Source organism: Melanotaenia boesemani, chromosome 19 (assembly GCF_017639745.1).
Source record: "Melanotaenia boesemani isolate fMelBoe1 chromosome 19, fMelBoe1.pri, whole genome shotgun sequence".
Lineage (NCBI taxonomy): Eukaryota > Metazoa > Chordata > Actinopteri > Atheriniformes > Melanotaeniidae > Melanotaenia > Melanotaenia boesemani.
This window is the reverse complement of record NC_055700.1, coordinates 19,814,159-19,830,668: the sequence shown is the minus strand read 5'-3', so window position 1 is coordinate 19,830,668 and position 16,510 is coordinate 19,814,159. Positions and strand designations below refer to the sequence as shown.

At 38.5% G+C, this 16,510-nt stretch overlaps 1 protein-coding gene across 3 annotated transcripts in view; it reads left to right on the top strand.

The window, feature by feature from the left end:
• Positions 1–1,402: 1,402 nt before the first annotated feature.
• The window catches only part of LOC121629954 (A-kinase anchor protein 2), an 88,413-nt gene continuing 73,305 nt past the window's right edge, over positions 1,403–16,510 (top strand). Inside the window, exons 1-2 of one of the 3 annotated variants that reach the window (XM_041969915.1) lie at positions 1,403–1,667; positions 11,398–11,449. In XM_041969915.1, coding sequence (XP_041825849.1) covers positions 1,624–1,667; positions 11,398–11,449 — 96 coding nt within the window. In that variant the 5' untranslated portion in view covers positions 1,403–1,623. The remainder of the gene's footprint in view (positions 1,668–11,397; positions 11,450–16,510) is intronic. The other 2 variants (XM_041969916.1, XM_041969919.1) reach the window with 2 other exon arrangements.

Sequence of the window (16,510 nt, the reverse complement as noted above, 5' to 3'; positions counted from 1 at the left end):
ATCTTTATATCCTTTCTACTTTGTTTATATATATATATATATATATATATATATATATACATATATATATATATATATATATATATATGTTAGAAGGAAGCCATGGTAACACAGAGAAAAGAGAGAGGAGAACAAAAGGAGAAAGGCGACATATGGATTTTACTTTTCCCTCTAGTCACTGCTGCTAAACACTCTGCAGGTTAAAGACCCAATAAAACAACTGCTGAGCTTCTTGTTTGGTCAAGAATTTGTGGCAAGACCCCCCTAGACTAAACAATTCTCACTTGTTCTTGCTAACGGAAGCAACTGGGGTCTTACTGGAATTTATGTCAGAAAAAATGCATGTCTTAAAATCATTTTCACATCTATAGAATAAAAGCGATGGTTGAAAAATACTAATTAAGGTAGGATTTTTGTGTTGGTAGCCACTGATGTAGAGGTTTAAATTTGCATTGTGGAATGCTGTAAAACCACAAGGTGAATTTTTTTAACCACTTTAGGATTGTGCAAACTGTTTTGGCCTGACAGACCGCATTTCTATTTATGCTTGCACAACTATCTTATCAAGATATACAGAACAAACGCATCCATTTAAAAAAAAAAACAATCTGATTCCACAGTGCCATGTCCTCAGTGTAGACTCTCAATGGTCATATAAAATCTGATATTGTGGGCAAATCTGTGCTGTCACAGGGTTTTCAATTGTTAGTGTGAACTAGTTGGTTAATAACAACAAACAATATTATTATGTAGATAATGAGGATTGTTGTGAGGGGATCCCATTATTTAGCACTTTTATTCATCCACCCATTTGCTGATATTGACTTGGAATTGCTAGACCAAAACAGCCAAAGCCTAATTGTGAAAGCTGTCTTTATTCATTTTCACAATAGTGGATTTTTTTAGTGTCTTGTCTTCCTCTTTAAATGAGCCTCCCTCTGCCTCAAAGGGGAAAGGTTGTCCTCAAGGAAGCAGCCAAAGTGAGGTAGGTTGGCCTTTCCTTTCATTATCCAGCTACTCCCTAAAGACAATTTCCTTCTGTTTCTCTCCTGCCTTTCTGTCACCCTCTCCTCTCCATTCATTCTCTGTTCTCATTTATCTTTACCCTCATCCACCTTTCTAATCACCTTTCTGTTACATTCTGTATTATTGTACCTCATTGCTTACTTTTTATTAGACCTATTTTGATCTCTTGTTACTAGCCTTATCTGCATTTCCACATTAAAAAACACAAGAGCCACTATTTCTCTCTCTCTCTCTCTCTCTCTCTCTCTCTCTCTCTCTCTCTCTCTCTCTCTCTTTCTCAGACACGTGCACACACATATACACACACATACACACCAACATGCTTACACCCTTTCCCTTCTGCTGCCTGCAGAGCAGGGTGATGCAGGAGCGGCAGCAGCTGCTCTGACACATCCTGGCGTAACCAACATACAGTGAACAGGCAGGAGGAAAGAAGAAGGAGGTGAAGATAAGGAGGTGGGGAGGGAGGAGGAGGAGAGGAGGACAAGAAAGAAGAGGAGGACACAATTCTGTGAAAAGGACATTAGGGGACAGAAGTACAAGAGGAGGACAAGAGAGAAGAGAGAGGAAAGAGCAGAGGAGACGGGTGTTGCAGCCATGTCAGATGCACCTTTGCAAAGGAACGGCACAGCAAAAGCCCCGTAAGTAAATGTTCTTTATCTTCACGGTCTGTCTGCTCCACACCTTCACTCCTTTCTTTGCCTACATCCCTCCACCAAGCTCCCTTCCCTTTGACAGCCTGAGTTGTCATGGGAACGGGAGCACCGTCATGGTGAGGCTGCTGCTCAGTCATTACTAGAGAGGGGACACGAGGTACAGCATGTACACTCCTCCCTCTATTATCTTTAATATTTGTCTCCATTTTTCACTTGTCCTTGCAGCTCCCTACACAAACATCTCCCCTTGCATACCTGCCCTTTAAGGCTACTTTTGCTTGATTTCCCCATTTTGTTTTCCTCTGCTGCATCCCATGTCTTTCAGAATCAGTTCTTCACTCCTTCCTCTTCCAATGCAGTTCATTATGCATGGCATGTACTGTGTGAGTGTGTGTGTGCATGTGTGTGATGCGGTATGCATAGTCAACGTGGAAGCTGCAGAATAGTCCAGCCTCTCTGTGTCACCACAGTCCGCCATGCTGCAGACCACTTCTTCAGAGGGATTTCTGTGCCTGTGTCTATATTTTTCTTCTCAAGAGAATCAGGAGCAAATGGACAGAAAGAAATACAATGAATTACAAACCTATTTACTTGTTATATCTTCTAAATTTATTAGCATAAAAAAGGAGCAAGGATTTATAACTACTAATTTCTTTCCTAACTAGAGTGGTTGTATTTCTAAACTCCAAAAAAGACAGAAATCAAGAAAAACTGGGAATGGATTGTTTAACTTTCCAAGCTTTTGGATTTAAAATAAAATATTGCAGATGCAGATGCCAAATGGATTTTTTAATGCATCTTTATTTGTGTTAACATGCATCAAATCAACAATTTTTTTGCTGTTTCAAGCACTATTTTTCGATATTAAGCTCCAAATTAAATATCAAATCAAGTGCTACAAAGGAACCCTGCTTCCCTAAAAATGAGTCATTCTAGGGCTGTTTATAGACTTACTATTGTTAAACTAGCCACTATTGTTTTTTCAGCAATTATGCAGATAAAAAGGTAGTAGATCAAGGTAGTGTTTGTAATTTTGCTAATCTGGTAGATGTATAAATCCATGTAAAAAACAAAGTAGACTATGCCTTTTATTTTGTTTTGAGGTTTTACATATCAAAACATTATGGAAAAAATCAACTGGCTCTTATTAGGTCTTAAATTTAAACAAATCTTGCATATGTAGCTTGTACAACCACCTTTAGCATCAACAAAAGTTTATAGAAAAGTTTTTTTCTATATGACGTCATCAGTCTCACATCACTATGGAGAACGCTTGGTTCTCTCTTCTTTACAGCATTGTCTCACTTTACTGAGACTTGCAGGCATTTGTTTGTGCACATTCTCTCTTAAGGTCTTGTCACCACATTTCAATCAGGTAGTGGTCTGGACTTTGACTGAGTCATTCTGCTGTAGATTTGTTGCTGTGTTTGGGATCTAATGCACGACCCAATTTCAGTCAAGTTTTAGCTGTCAGACAGCGTTGCACTTGACTCTAAAAAACTTTGATATACAGAGGGGTTTATGGTTGGCTCAGTGACTGCAAACCATCCATGGTCCTGCAGCTGCAAAATGTTCCAGAATCATCCACCAAAATGCTTGATAGTAACAATGGCACATTCATCCTGTTATGCAGTTTGATTTTTATCATAATATAGTGGTGTGTATTATGGCCAAAGATCTCTATTTTGCTCTCTTGAGGGTCATCAATATCGTTGCACAAGTTCAGCATTATTGACAGTTTGTTCTGATAAAACTTTGCAAAACTAAGCCATACAAGCATGAAACTATTAAAAACAAGCTATACTTGTTCAGTCTTTTGTTTTATTACACTTTGAGTATTGCAAAATCAGAAGTTGGGTTTTTCCAAGCATCCCTGCTGTTGGATGCCTTGAATGTTTTCAACTTGCAATGAATATTTTTCTTTATACATTTATGGGCTACAAATTCTTTGAAAATGACTTTGTGACCCCTTTTCATATTGATGGGCAACAACTATTAATTCTCTGACACGAGTGTTGATGCCATTCCAACTTTGTATTTTGTTGAAAACCCCTAAATGATCCAGATTGGTAAAAACCTCCTGCTTTTGTAGAGGTGCTCACACCTGCTGATGATCAGTTAAAGTGCATTTAGCTGCACCTAACTGGTATTTACCTTATTTATTTCTATGGCAGCAGTAAGGGTGGTTTATTTTTACCCATCTTTTGCTGAATGAATAATGACACTAATGTGTTGTTGTCCATCTGGGGTTGTATTTACCTAATTTTAAGACCCAGTGAGGACCTGATGATTTTTTCATGAAGTCTTGATACACAAAACCTTTAAAATATAAAAAGTGTGTACTTTCATTTTCACATATTATGTGTAACACAAGCTGTGCAGCTTACAGTTGTCTTGCAAGGTATGTTGTGTGTTATCACACTGACTTTGCTGCTTTCCTTCAAAAGCTGCTTCAAAATGAAAATAAACCTTTTAGATGTTCCTGAGATGCTTAGCTTGAGCCAACAAGGTATAATGCGGATCTCAGCCAGCTTAGAGTCACAAACAGTTATTGACTGGCAGGGCCCAATGATTTTTTTTTTTTTTTTTTTTTTTTTGCACACTCTGTAAGAACCGCGCCCACGATGCAGGCAGGAAAAGTGCAGTGAGGCATGATGCCACTGAGCTTTACTGGTACATCAATAGTTAATGTTCTAATTGAGAAGATGAGGCAGTGCTGTCATGATTCAGTCTGTCACCCCCTGTCTTTCTTTTATGCAGTCCCTTTTCTTCTGAAAGGCTCATTTTAATCAGCATGTATACTGGGCTCTCCTTAGATTACCCTCTGATTCAGCAGAAAAATTGGATAGTATTTGTGGTCATGTAGGGTGCAGTTATCACAACGACAGATGGTTCATTCACTGATACTATGTATTCCACTCGCAGGGAAGTCAAAGTGGCAAGAAATGCCAATAGGACAAATTGTGTCAAATCTGCTATGATGGCAATTTAAAAAGATGAAAGACCATGTTAATATTTATTATAATGTTAATAACTTGTTTGGACAGTTTTACACTTGAGCAAATAAAAAGACCAAATTAATAATCACAAAAGTAAACAGTACCAGTCAAAAGTGTGGACACTCTTTCCCATTAGATTTTAATAGGAAATTGTGTCCACACTTTTGACTGCTACTATTTGTCTGAAAATGTCTGTCTGTAGGTTAACTTATGAAACAAAGCAAAAGGAGACATGCAAACTACAGAACAGAATCACAATAATACATTCAAAGACAGTGCAAGACTAAAGAAAATGCTGATGTGGTAATATTTTCTGAAGGCTGCAGACATCTGCTTGTTATCTCTTTGCATTTCAGCTACTCTCTAGGATACATAAATGCACACTTTTACCTATGCATTTAGTGAAAAATGTCCACCTCTTAACTGAGAAGCCAAAGAGAAAAGTAAATCTTCACTAAGCTCAACTCATTTAATAAAAGATGTTTCCTATTTTTAAAATATTAATGCAGCTTAATAAAATCATTTATAGGACTCCTATTCAGTTGTGACTTAGACAAAACACACAGGAGGCTCTGTTTGCATGCACAGTATGTGACAGTTATAGAATGGATATCTATTTATTCATCTATTTATTGGAGCATTGTTTAGTGACATCTAGCAATGAAGCTGCAGATTGCAACCAACTGATTTGGATGAGGTTAAGAAAAAAAAGACTTAAAGACTATATGGTGAGAAACAAAAAGACACCCAAACAGCCCAGCTGTCAGTAATGTACAATAAAATATGGATGAGATTAAGGTCTGGTAGATCAATTGCTCGAACTATGTTTGTTGGGGTTGTTTTTACCCTTCCCCTCCTTCTTCTCCCTTTCTGTCTCTACTTCTTTTTTGCACACAAACATATAAGCCTCGACTGCTACTTCTCTAACCCTAACCTAAATCTAACCTCACCCAGACCTTAAAACATGTCTTCAAATTTTAATGACTGACATATGGAGACTTGTATTTCTTCCCCATGACAAAAATGCATGTCCATGATGGTGATGATGGTGTGAATAGATTTAGGTCTCTAAAACATGATTAATACCTGCACTGTACAAAAACATACAGTACACATACATATTTACAATCATACACAAATACATTTACATACAAATTCATATACAGCAGCTCAGTCTGCTGCAGAAACCAGTCTAAACCAGATGTGTGCCTCTATCCGTGTTATTTAATTTTAGTTATTTTGGGGATAATTGAAATGTGGGAGTTATAAGCTCATGAGAGGTAGGCAAAAGAGATGACCGCATTAACACACACACAAACACACATGCACACACACACATGCACGCAAATGGACATGTAGTTGGTCTGACTAACTTTCTTTGTCCATATTTGCTCATTCCCTCTTCCTCCTACTCCCACTTTGTTATATTGTTGTATTTCTATATTTATGTGTGTGTGTGTGTGTGTGTGTGTGTGTGTGTGTGTGTGTGTGTGTGTGTGTGTGTGTGTGTGTGTGTGTGTGTGTGTGTGTGTGTGCTTTCTTCTTCTGATTCCACATCTGGAGGCCATTACCTCTGGTTTGGGATGGAGGGGCGGGGGTTGGGCTGGCTGTGCAGTGAGGTCATTGCGTCGTCGTGGCGATGCAGCGGAACAATGATGCTGTTGTCTCCAATGACGACCAGCCTGCATATAGCTGATGCCTAAAATGAATGGCTTCTAGGAGGAAGGGGAAAGGTGGCTGCACTTTAGAGGACAGGGGGAAAGTTAAATGACAAGTAGCTGTAGAAAACTTTAGAAGCAAAAAAGTGCAAATCTGACAATCCAAAAGTCAAGAAATATATGACTTACTCTGACAGTGTGGGCAGCCAGCGTAATGCGGTGATTGGTGTAAATCCAGAGACTCTCAGAGATACTAGAAGATAATGGCAACCATATTGCTCCAGAGGTAGGTTACTTATAAATTCTTTCTCACATGCTTCTTTGATTACATGTGCAACTCTGTGAATGGCTCTGTTAAGGTTATAATGCAAATTACAAGGAAAAGATGGCATACCAGTTTGCATTCCATAAAGTTTTATTTATCAGAATAGTAGCTGGTCTAGCTTTCAGCTAAGTTGATGAAGTTTAAACTCCATTTTCTGGACTCAGTTAACCATTAAAGCAAACTCACTAGGAGGAAGAGGCCTGGAAGGAGCCAGGACAATTAACAAGGCTCCTATTACAGGCAGCTAATTGTGCCTTTCAGTAGCAAAACTACAGCCCATTCTCCAGGAAAATTTGAAGTTTCAAATTTTCTAAAAGTAAAAACATACCTACAATGTGTCTGCTTTGGACTGTTCCATAAATAGGTATCTTTTGTTTATAAAGGCATGTGTACCTTCTTTCTTTGCAACCAGGCAAGGATTTAACACCAAACCTTTATTTCCCATATCCTAACCAAGTATTTTATGTTCAAAAAGTAACCAGAAATTACCTCTTCTAGCTTTAACCAAATGTTTTCTTTAGTAAAGCCAACCAAATGGCTTTGGTGGATATGAATAGAGAAATAACAATGGGGGGGGGGGGGGGACACACCAGCGGCAGGAGTTAACAGAGTGAAATACTGACATAGTCGGTAAAACAAGACTGGAGAAGTTTCTTGTCTGTCTTTCACACATGGGACCTGGACCCTGCTCTGAATAAAAACAACAGTAAGCTGCCGTTTCACAGGATTATGACACTAGTACAATTTGTCAACCAGACCTATGGCACATTTTCTGGTAAAATTAGGCTGCACGAAAGTAAGACAAGCAAAAATGTAGTAAGCCCTGCATCTTGCACAGTTTCTGCTACATGTGAATTATGGGTTGTTAAACTTTAACTAAAACAAACAAAATTAAAGAAAAAAAACAGCATATATATATATATATATATATATATATATATATATATTGTGTGTGTGTGTGTGTGTGTGTGTGTTTGCTGCAGATACTTTTCTAAATAACAGAAGAGAAGTAAATAAATACTATGAAAAAGGTTTTGTTTTTGCTGCATTTCCTTTTTTTGCTTCCATATCCTTTGAATCCTTTGTCTATTTTTAGGCCTCGTCTCAGAATTTCATACTCATAATAAAACGAGTATATTTCTGCAATCAATATTTGAATACTTTTGGAGTCATAGTAAAGTGGTGAAGAAAAAAGTCTAAAAGCACATAGCACAAATAAAAAAAAAGCTTCAGACTTGCCAAAAAAAAGAAAAAAAAGAAAAAGAAACTTTCAGGATCACTATAAATATCCCTTTGGAATGGTGCAGCTGCAGCTGTAACTCTCTTTCCAATCATACAGTGTGTGAACATTATCTCTACAAAAGTCCACTCTGACAAAGTAAAGCAGAAAATTTGAGCAGCTTTCGTACCGACAGCTCAGGAAAGGTCATTTTAACACAGTTTCCATCTGTTCTCAAAGTCTCTCAGTCATGAGACCTTAAGTATTAAAAGTTTGAAATACTATTTAGTAAATAAAAATTTACCACTAGTTCAAAATATTTGTAAATAATTACTTTTTACTCAAAAGGAGGATGACTGCTAAAGTGAAGAGCGGCGCAGCAAATAAAAACGTCATGTATTTGTAATTCACCAGTTTGTTAGAGTTGTACATAAGCAAAGAGAAGAGGGTCGGCATTGCTAAACACCTGGAGACTCGGGCTCTTAAAATCCCCGACCAAGTTTGTAACCTTGGAGTGTTGATAGACTCAGACCTGACTTTCAGCAGCCACATCAAAGCTGTCACTAAGAAGCTTTTTACCAGCTCAGAAACATCAACAGAATTAAAAGTTTAGTCTCCCAAAAAGACCAAGAGAAACTCATCCATGCATTCATCTCCAGTAGACTGGATTACTGTAATGGTCTTTTAACAGGACTTCCTAAAAAGAGCATTAAACATCTGCAGCTCATCCAAAATGCTGCTACTAGAGTTTTAACCAAGACTAAGAGATCTGAACACATCACACCAGTTTTAAAATCTTTACAGTCAGTCACATAATAGATTTTAAAACCCTTCTGATTGTTTACAAATCCCAGAATGGTTTAGGCCCAGAATACATCTGTGATATGTTCAGAGAATATAAACCTAGCAGAGCTCTTAGATCCAAAGACTCTGGTCAACTAGTCCAGACCAGAGTCCAGACTAAACATGGAGAAGCAGCATTTAGCTGTTATGCTGCAAACAAGTGGAACAAACTGCCAGTGGAGATTAAACTTTCCCCAAATGTAGACATTTTTAAATCCGGGTTAAAAACATTTCTTTTCTCATGCGCCTATGCATGAAATCTGCATGTTAACTTTTTTTTTTTTTTTTTTTAACTTATCTTGCTTTCAATCATTTTAATGTAATTTATTATTTTATTGTGATTATGTCTTGATGCCTTTTACTATTTCTAAATATCTGTCTTTGTTTTATGTAAAGTACTTTGAATTGTCCTGTACATGAAATGTGCTATACAAATAAACAGCCTTGCCTTGAAGCAATTATATCAACACATTCACTATTTAAGGTTTCTTAGACCTCCATCAGCTTCCAAACACATACACCCCTTAAATCCAAGATAACCCGAAATGTTTCCTTTTTTTCTCTAATATAAAACTAATTTAAAACAGGCCTGTAAATAACACTTTAATCTGTTTGAAGGCTTACAGAAGATATACTTGCATTTATTTGTCTTACACAATTTTTGTCTCTTGCAGTAATGTGTGTGTGTGTGTGTGTGTGTGTGTGTGTGTGTGTGTGTGTGTGTGTGTGTGTGTGTGTGTGTGTGTGTGTGTGTGTGTGTAAAATGGTAAATGGCCTGTACTTATATAGCGCTTTTTTGTTTGTGTGTGTGTGGTGTGTGTTACATGCTTCTGGATTCCCAACAGAGTAAGCAAGGACTGCTGTTTCTCCTTATAAGGATGTTTGAGTGTGGAAAGAGGGATGGGGGGGAGAGAGAGAAGAGGAGTGGAAGATTAGAGGGACAGGGGAAAGTGAAGAAATGATGACTAAAGGAACAGATGCAAGAAATTACAGGTGAAAGAAGTGAATGAGATGAGATGAGATGAGGAAACTTACAAGAGAGATAGGAAGCGAGAAGATACTGGATGGGAGTCAAAAGACAAGATTGAGGGAGTGCTTTTTGTGAAAGTAAAGAAGACAAAAAAAGTGAGGAGTGATGGAGGATCATAGGATAAATAAAAAAATAAGAGTAGCACTGAAGATGAACATAACTGAGAGAAACACGGGAGAAAAAGATGGACATGAGAAAAGAGATGTGTGGGAAAGAGGGCAGAAAAGCAGTGGAAGAAAGAGAGGCCAAAAGAATAAAAGATGAAAAGAGAGAATGAAAGACTAGCAACATATGAAGGATGTCAATGAGATGGGAGAAAAGAAGCAGGTGATACCTTAGTGAACCAAGAGGAGTTAAAAACAGGGGACAATAAAAATTGGGTCACAGGTAACAGTGACCCATTTACATAAACTCGGCATTGTTCATGCATCTGTGTGTGTTTCTGTGTAATTAATTTCCAATTGGTACTTTTGCAATTTGGATTTCTAAAGACGTTCCGAGGATGTTCATCTGCAATATTGCAATAGTTTTTTTTTCTATTTTCCACCGTGTGGCCTATCATAGTAAGTAAATGTTTATTTATATAGCACCTTTCAAGATAAAATCACAAAGTGCTTAACAATAAGATAAAACACTGAATAACAGTAATACAGAGAGAATAAAAACAAATAAAACTAAGTAAAATCATCTGAAGCAAAAGGAAGCTTACTTGATGTCAGTTTGATGAGCTCCAGAATAAATTGTCAGAATGCCTAAAGTGGAATGAAGACATGAAGAATCAGCCATAGACCTGCTCCTGTGTGGATGGAAAACCAACATATCATATATATATATATATATATATATATATATTCTTTTTTTTTATTTACCTGCAATGCAGTGCTGATACAGAAGTGAGAAGTAAGTGGTTATAATGAGGTGTTAGTGTTGATATTGATCCACAGTTTAATGTCAGTGACGTGGTATGCATTGACACGCGTTCAAGTCAGCTTTAAGACAAAAGCAAAAGTTGCTACAGTAGAGATTTCATGCAAAAAGTCTTTAAAAAGGTTCATTTTCCATTTCCTGAGCAATCCCAACACCTTCAGCTTTCAGAGATGACAAATTACTGCACTGCTTCTATTTTCCTTACTTCTGCAATTTTATTCTGCTCTTCCTCTTTCTCTCCCTCGTTCATTTTTCTCTCTCCCTTCTTCTCATACAACCCTCTTTTCCTCCCCTTCCCCTTCCCTCTCTCAGCTGCTCCTCCCAGCTGTTTAATCACACATGGCTCATGCCTAAAAAAGGGAGGGGAGGGAGGGAGAAAAGGAGGGGACAAATGGGAGGAGAGACACAGAGAGCCAAAGAAAGAGTGGGTGACAGACAGACAGAGAGACAGAAAATGTGAGCAGTGGGCTGAGTGTGAGGCACATGGCCACTGAGTGAGAGATCTTTGCTTCCTCTCGACACGAGCTACTTTTCCCACTCTGGTTGGATTATTGCTGAGGAAGGACCTCGTCTGGATTCTCCTCCTCGTCCCCTGTTCCTTCACTCCTCTACTTCCCTCCCTTCAGTGTCTCTCTATACCTCTAGCTGAGGGACTCTTCCAAAATCTCACCTCTGGTTCTCCTTTCACCTCCCTTTCCCCTGCTTCCCACTCAGGATGTCGTGTGAGGAGGCCCAGCTCCACAAAGAGAGGCTGCAGGCCTTGGCGGTAAGTCAGTGTTTAAACTGTCTGTTTTCACTCCGCTCATCTGTTTCATTGACCTTCAGTCTGTTTGTTTAACTGTCTGTTTGCCTGTTAAAACACAAAGACTGTCAGACATTATGTCCCACCTGGACTTCATCTCATTCTGTCTTTCACAGAACGATATCTCAGCTCCAGCACCTCAGTTCCTGCAGCTCTATCAGCCTCTCCGCTTCTTCCACTGACTCTATGTCTGCTTTATCACACTCTTGATCCAAAGCCCTTTTTTGTGTCTCATTTAAACTTTTCCAAAAGTTCTGGGAAAGTATCGGCAATATTTTTTTTCTTTATTTGCTTCTCATTGCATCATGCTAAAGTATGTTCTTTGAAAAGTGAATGACTTAAACCAAGAGTCAAGCGCTAAAAGTCACAGTGACCTCTAAGATGTTACTAAGGGGTAAATTTATACCAGTTGTGATTTTGTCTGGTGTTTTTCAAGCATTCCTCGATAAGCTACTGATAAATTGGCTCCATTACAAATTAAACTGGGAGTATACAGTGAATAAAGTCTGTTTATGTTCCGATATTCACTCATCACCCACCTTGTGCTTCTGTGGTGGGAGGCTAAATACAAGTCAAGGCTGCAAACACCAAAATGAGGATAAAATGCATATAAGTTTCTTGCATAAGGGATTGATTTTTAACCCATGAATTCAGAAGTGAAACGTGTCGGAAGCCTTTTAGCATGACATCACAGCCTCCTACACGCTTTTTCATCAAATAAAACAAAGTGCTTTTTTGTTGTTTGAGTTGTAATGTCCTTCACGCCCTCGCCAGCCTCCTGTCTTTCAGTGCTGCTGTATTTGTCTTACTGTTCTTGTCTGCTTTCATGTTGTTCCATGTTGTAGTGTGCAGTAGAACTTTTGGAGAAGTTGCTGGAAAATCATTAGAGCTTCTTCCTTGGTCAGATGTCTGAGGCTTTTTTGGGTACACCACCTTCTTTGTGTAGGAGCTCAGCTGTGGGGTGGTCAAGAATATGCCTGGGTGCTCACAGTTATGTTTGACGATCAGGGAGGAATCTGTGGAAGCGTTTGGCTGATCAGACTGCAGAGCAACAGTTGCACTGAGTTTCACTGCCTGGGACTAAATTTGGCGCCAGCAGGGAACCATACACACACATGCACGCACTTAAGACACACAGGAACACATGCTCACATTCATACACAGAAATGGGGGGGTGGCCAGATGGAGAAACTATTTTGGCCACGTTGAAACATGGCAGCCATACCAGGCTTCATGTACTTAAACCAGTGCGGCATCTACAGAGGAAGAGTGGAAAGTTCTCACAGTCTTTCTATTTTTTGCTGCCTTTCAAAGCTCCTGAAAACAGCATTTTTGCTTCTTGCAAAATAAATTTGTATGTATTTATATATTTACTATAGGATTAATGATGAATGTGTCCAGTAGTGGTTTGATGTGCTTGGCCAAGAAGAACTGTGGATTATTTAAGCACATTTTGCTGAATATTTTGGTTGCAGCTGCTCTTAAATACCACTAAAATAGTGTTTTTGCAACATTAGAGACTCTTCTTTAATTTGTTAAAACATTGGATCTTGGTATATCTGACATTAAACACAAGTAAATGATTTAAGTCCATTTGTATTCTCCATATGAACATCTGTCTGTCGCCAACCTTATAAGCAAGTAAATACTATAATACTGAAAACTTTCAACCCCAACCAAACAGAGTGGGCAGCAAGACACTCTTTTAGTCGTAAACTAAGCCAAGAAGCAGAGTTCAAGAGTAATTAGAGGAGCAGGCAGCATTTCATTGACTATCCTAAAAGGAAGCAAAGAAATTGTTAAAAAAAAACAACTTAGCATTCATCGTTTTTTAGCCATTTTTCCAAACAACAGATACTTCAACAAAAGTAGCAAACACTGTTTTTGTCTTCATCTTGGATGTACAGAAGTGGAATTAATCTAGCTGTCTGAACAGCTATTGCTATCCCCTGTAGACAAGCATACAGTACACAGTACAGTAAATCTTTGCTCAAGCCTGCAGCTGACATGCTAATGATTTCATCAATAATTGCTACTCAGAGATTTCATTGTCATCACCATCAGTGTCTGTCTCCATCAATATTTTAGCAGAGCCAAACTGGAAGCTACTTCTCAAATCAGAGCCAAGAGATGGAGCAGGAAGGTCCATTTGCAAGCCGTCTGCACACATACCTGCTGAACCCAGCCCGAGTTTACAGCTCGTACAGCAACTACTTCAGGATTGAGTTATCTCCCTTGATGGACCCTAAACTAAGTCAGAATGGAGAAAAGTGTCATTACAATGTTTATTTTCCACAGATGATGGTCTGTCTCGTATGGCTCATGAATAAATCATGCAACTGTGATATTCAGTTAAAATAAGATTACTGTATTAAAAGTTTAAAAAATTCTTTGTAATGACTTAAAACAAATGTTTTATTTTAAGCTTAACTTGTTTTGATGTGTTTATTTTTGGAATTGACTTACTAAATAATTTATCATTTTAATTCAAATTAATTTTTTAATGATTCAGTTAGCATGTCATGATTTGCAGCTCTAGACTGGTTAACACTCTTATGTGACTTTGAGACTTGTACTGATTGGTACTTATTCTACATAATTCATTCAAACAAATAGCTGAACAGGATTTAATTGACCACTAATCTGTGTATCAGTGCACATTCCCACAGTCTGATAGTGATTAAGGTCTGTCAGCTGAGTCAGTTTCCATGGTTACTAATTGGTCAGATTAGGGAACACTTGTGATGTCATGTTGTTAAATCCAGACCTGCAATTGCCATATTATTACCATGTAATTATAACAGTAACATGGAGTACAGCTTGGCCAGGGTTGCCCTAAAACCTTTGAGTCTGTGCGTGTGTTGATCAAAGCTTTACATGTGGTTTTAACATCAGCCAATGAACATCGACCGCCTCTTCATTCTAATTAACTATTGGCCGTGTGGCCTTCCAACCACAAGCAGCATGGCAAACTGCACACAAACCCGTATGTGTTTTTGTGTGCGCTCTTTCACTGACTCTTCTGTCGTGTCTGTGATATGTTTACACAGATTACCTCAGCCCTCTGGACTCTTAGCTGCTCCCCAACACACACACACCACACACGCTCGGTGCGTCCAAGCTTACAGATTGTCTGGGGCCAAGTCCCAGAGGAATTAAGAGTTGGTGTGTGATGACTGAAATGATGGTGATGTGTGTGAGTGTTGGAGAAACAGAGAGAGTAAGGGGGTGACAATTGTTTGCACTCTGAGCTAAACATGCCTAGTCAGTTAATGCAAAAAGATCACATTAAGAATGAAAATCTCTTCAAACTTTAGAAACTTTAGCTTGCTCTGTTTATTGCTGCCTCATGAGTATTACTACCAATCATGTAAGACTAATGTGCTATTATGAATTGTTTTAGTGAACAGATTCAACCACAAATTGATTTGCTGAGATAGGAGCTGGAAACTGATCTCTGTAGGTCAGAGTTGTTCTGGAGGTTGGACAAATCTCTGGATCCACTTAACGAGGTTTAACAGAGAGGGCAGGGTGAAGGTGAGGGGGGATGCTATAACTAGACCGTGGCATGCACTGAGATTTGTGATTGTAGTATGAAGTGGAGGGCCCGGGTAATGGGCTGCAATAAGTAGAGGGCTGGACTGCCAGCAGGCATTTGCTGTTTCAGTTTGTGCAGCACACTTACTGACTGACTGGCAAGTTAACAGCACCAAACCTTGACCCCCCAGCCAGAAAGTATTGACCTAAGTTTTTTAAGTGGCTATCAGATCTGGATCACTGGGGTTAGCTTGAATGGTACTGAAAGTATGAGTGTGAGTACTGGTATAGTCCCAGTTTTATACACACTTGGCATCTCCCATTAGATCAAATTAGATTAGGTAGACCTTTAGTCATCCCTCATTAGGGACATTTGGTGTTGCACACAACTATATATAGTATACACAGAATACACAAAACAAAAAGTAATCTGCTTATAGAAAACTTCCAGTGTTGGGAAAATTCATTTTCTACATGAACTGGTTCAAAGTTTAGTTCACACATTTTAAAATGAACTAGTTCAGTTCAGAGTTCATAATTTGAATTTTTGAACTAAGTTCACAGCTCTAAAAATGAAGTAGTTAATTTTTTCCCAATATGTTGCTGTGAGCTATTACCCTCAGAATATTGGCATTTTCCTATTGTTGCCACCCATACAGTCCACGCTCGTAGCCAGCTGCAGCTTTCACTCCTACAGAATAAAAACATGAGAAAAAAATTGCTTGAATGGTCTTTTTTTAATGAGGAATTATTAAACTCTCTGAGGTAGGAACCAGACTGAGCCAGGAAATAAATGATAAACCTCAAAGTGCAATATTTAAAGTGCAAAACATTTAAACATTATTTATCTTTCCATTAAGTCACTTTCCATTTTTTGTGATGTGTTTTTTCTGACTTGTTTGTCCAAATGAAAGTTTTAGAACTTGGGTCATAAAAGTGCAATATTCAGGCCAAATGAATGAGTAAAAAACAAACAAGCAAACAAAAAAATATGCAAGACCATATGTCTTGCATTTGACAAGTTTATGAAAGCTGAAGGTTCCTCTTTCCTCAACGGCTGCAGGTCTGCAACAATAAACTGCAGAAGGTTTTCCATGTGAAGCTGGAGATGAAGACGATGGAGCTGCTGCTACTGTCCGCCATTATTTAGTTCTGGCTGGTAGAGGATCTGCTGTAGCACGCCTTTGCCAAGTCTTTAAATTGTTTTTAATGACATTAAGTCCACATACCTTAGAAGGCTTGTTGGGTGCTTTATTCCAATCTGCAGTTTCAGGTTTCTGTTGACGTTGTTGATGTCCGAAGTTGCTTCTTTTTGACACACGGCGGGGCAAAGTTTACAAGACAAGGCCAGATTTCTCACTCCTGGATCATCACTGACCTAATCAAAAAATAATTTTAAGTGATCATACAAAGAAGTTGTAGTGATCATTAAGGCAGAGATGGTGCTGCTGCTTTCATTGGATTTTGACTCCATGTTTCGCAATTTGA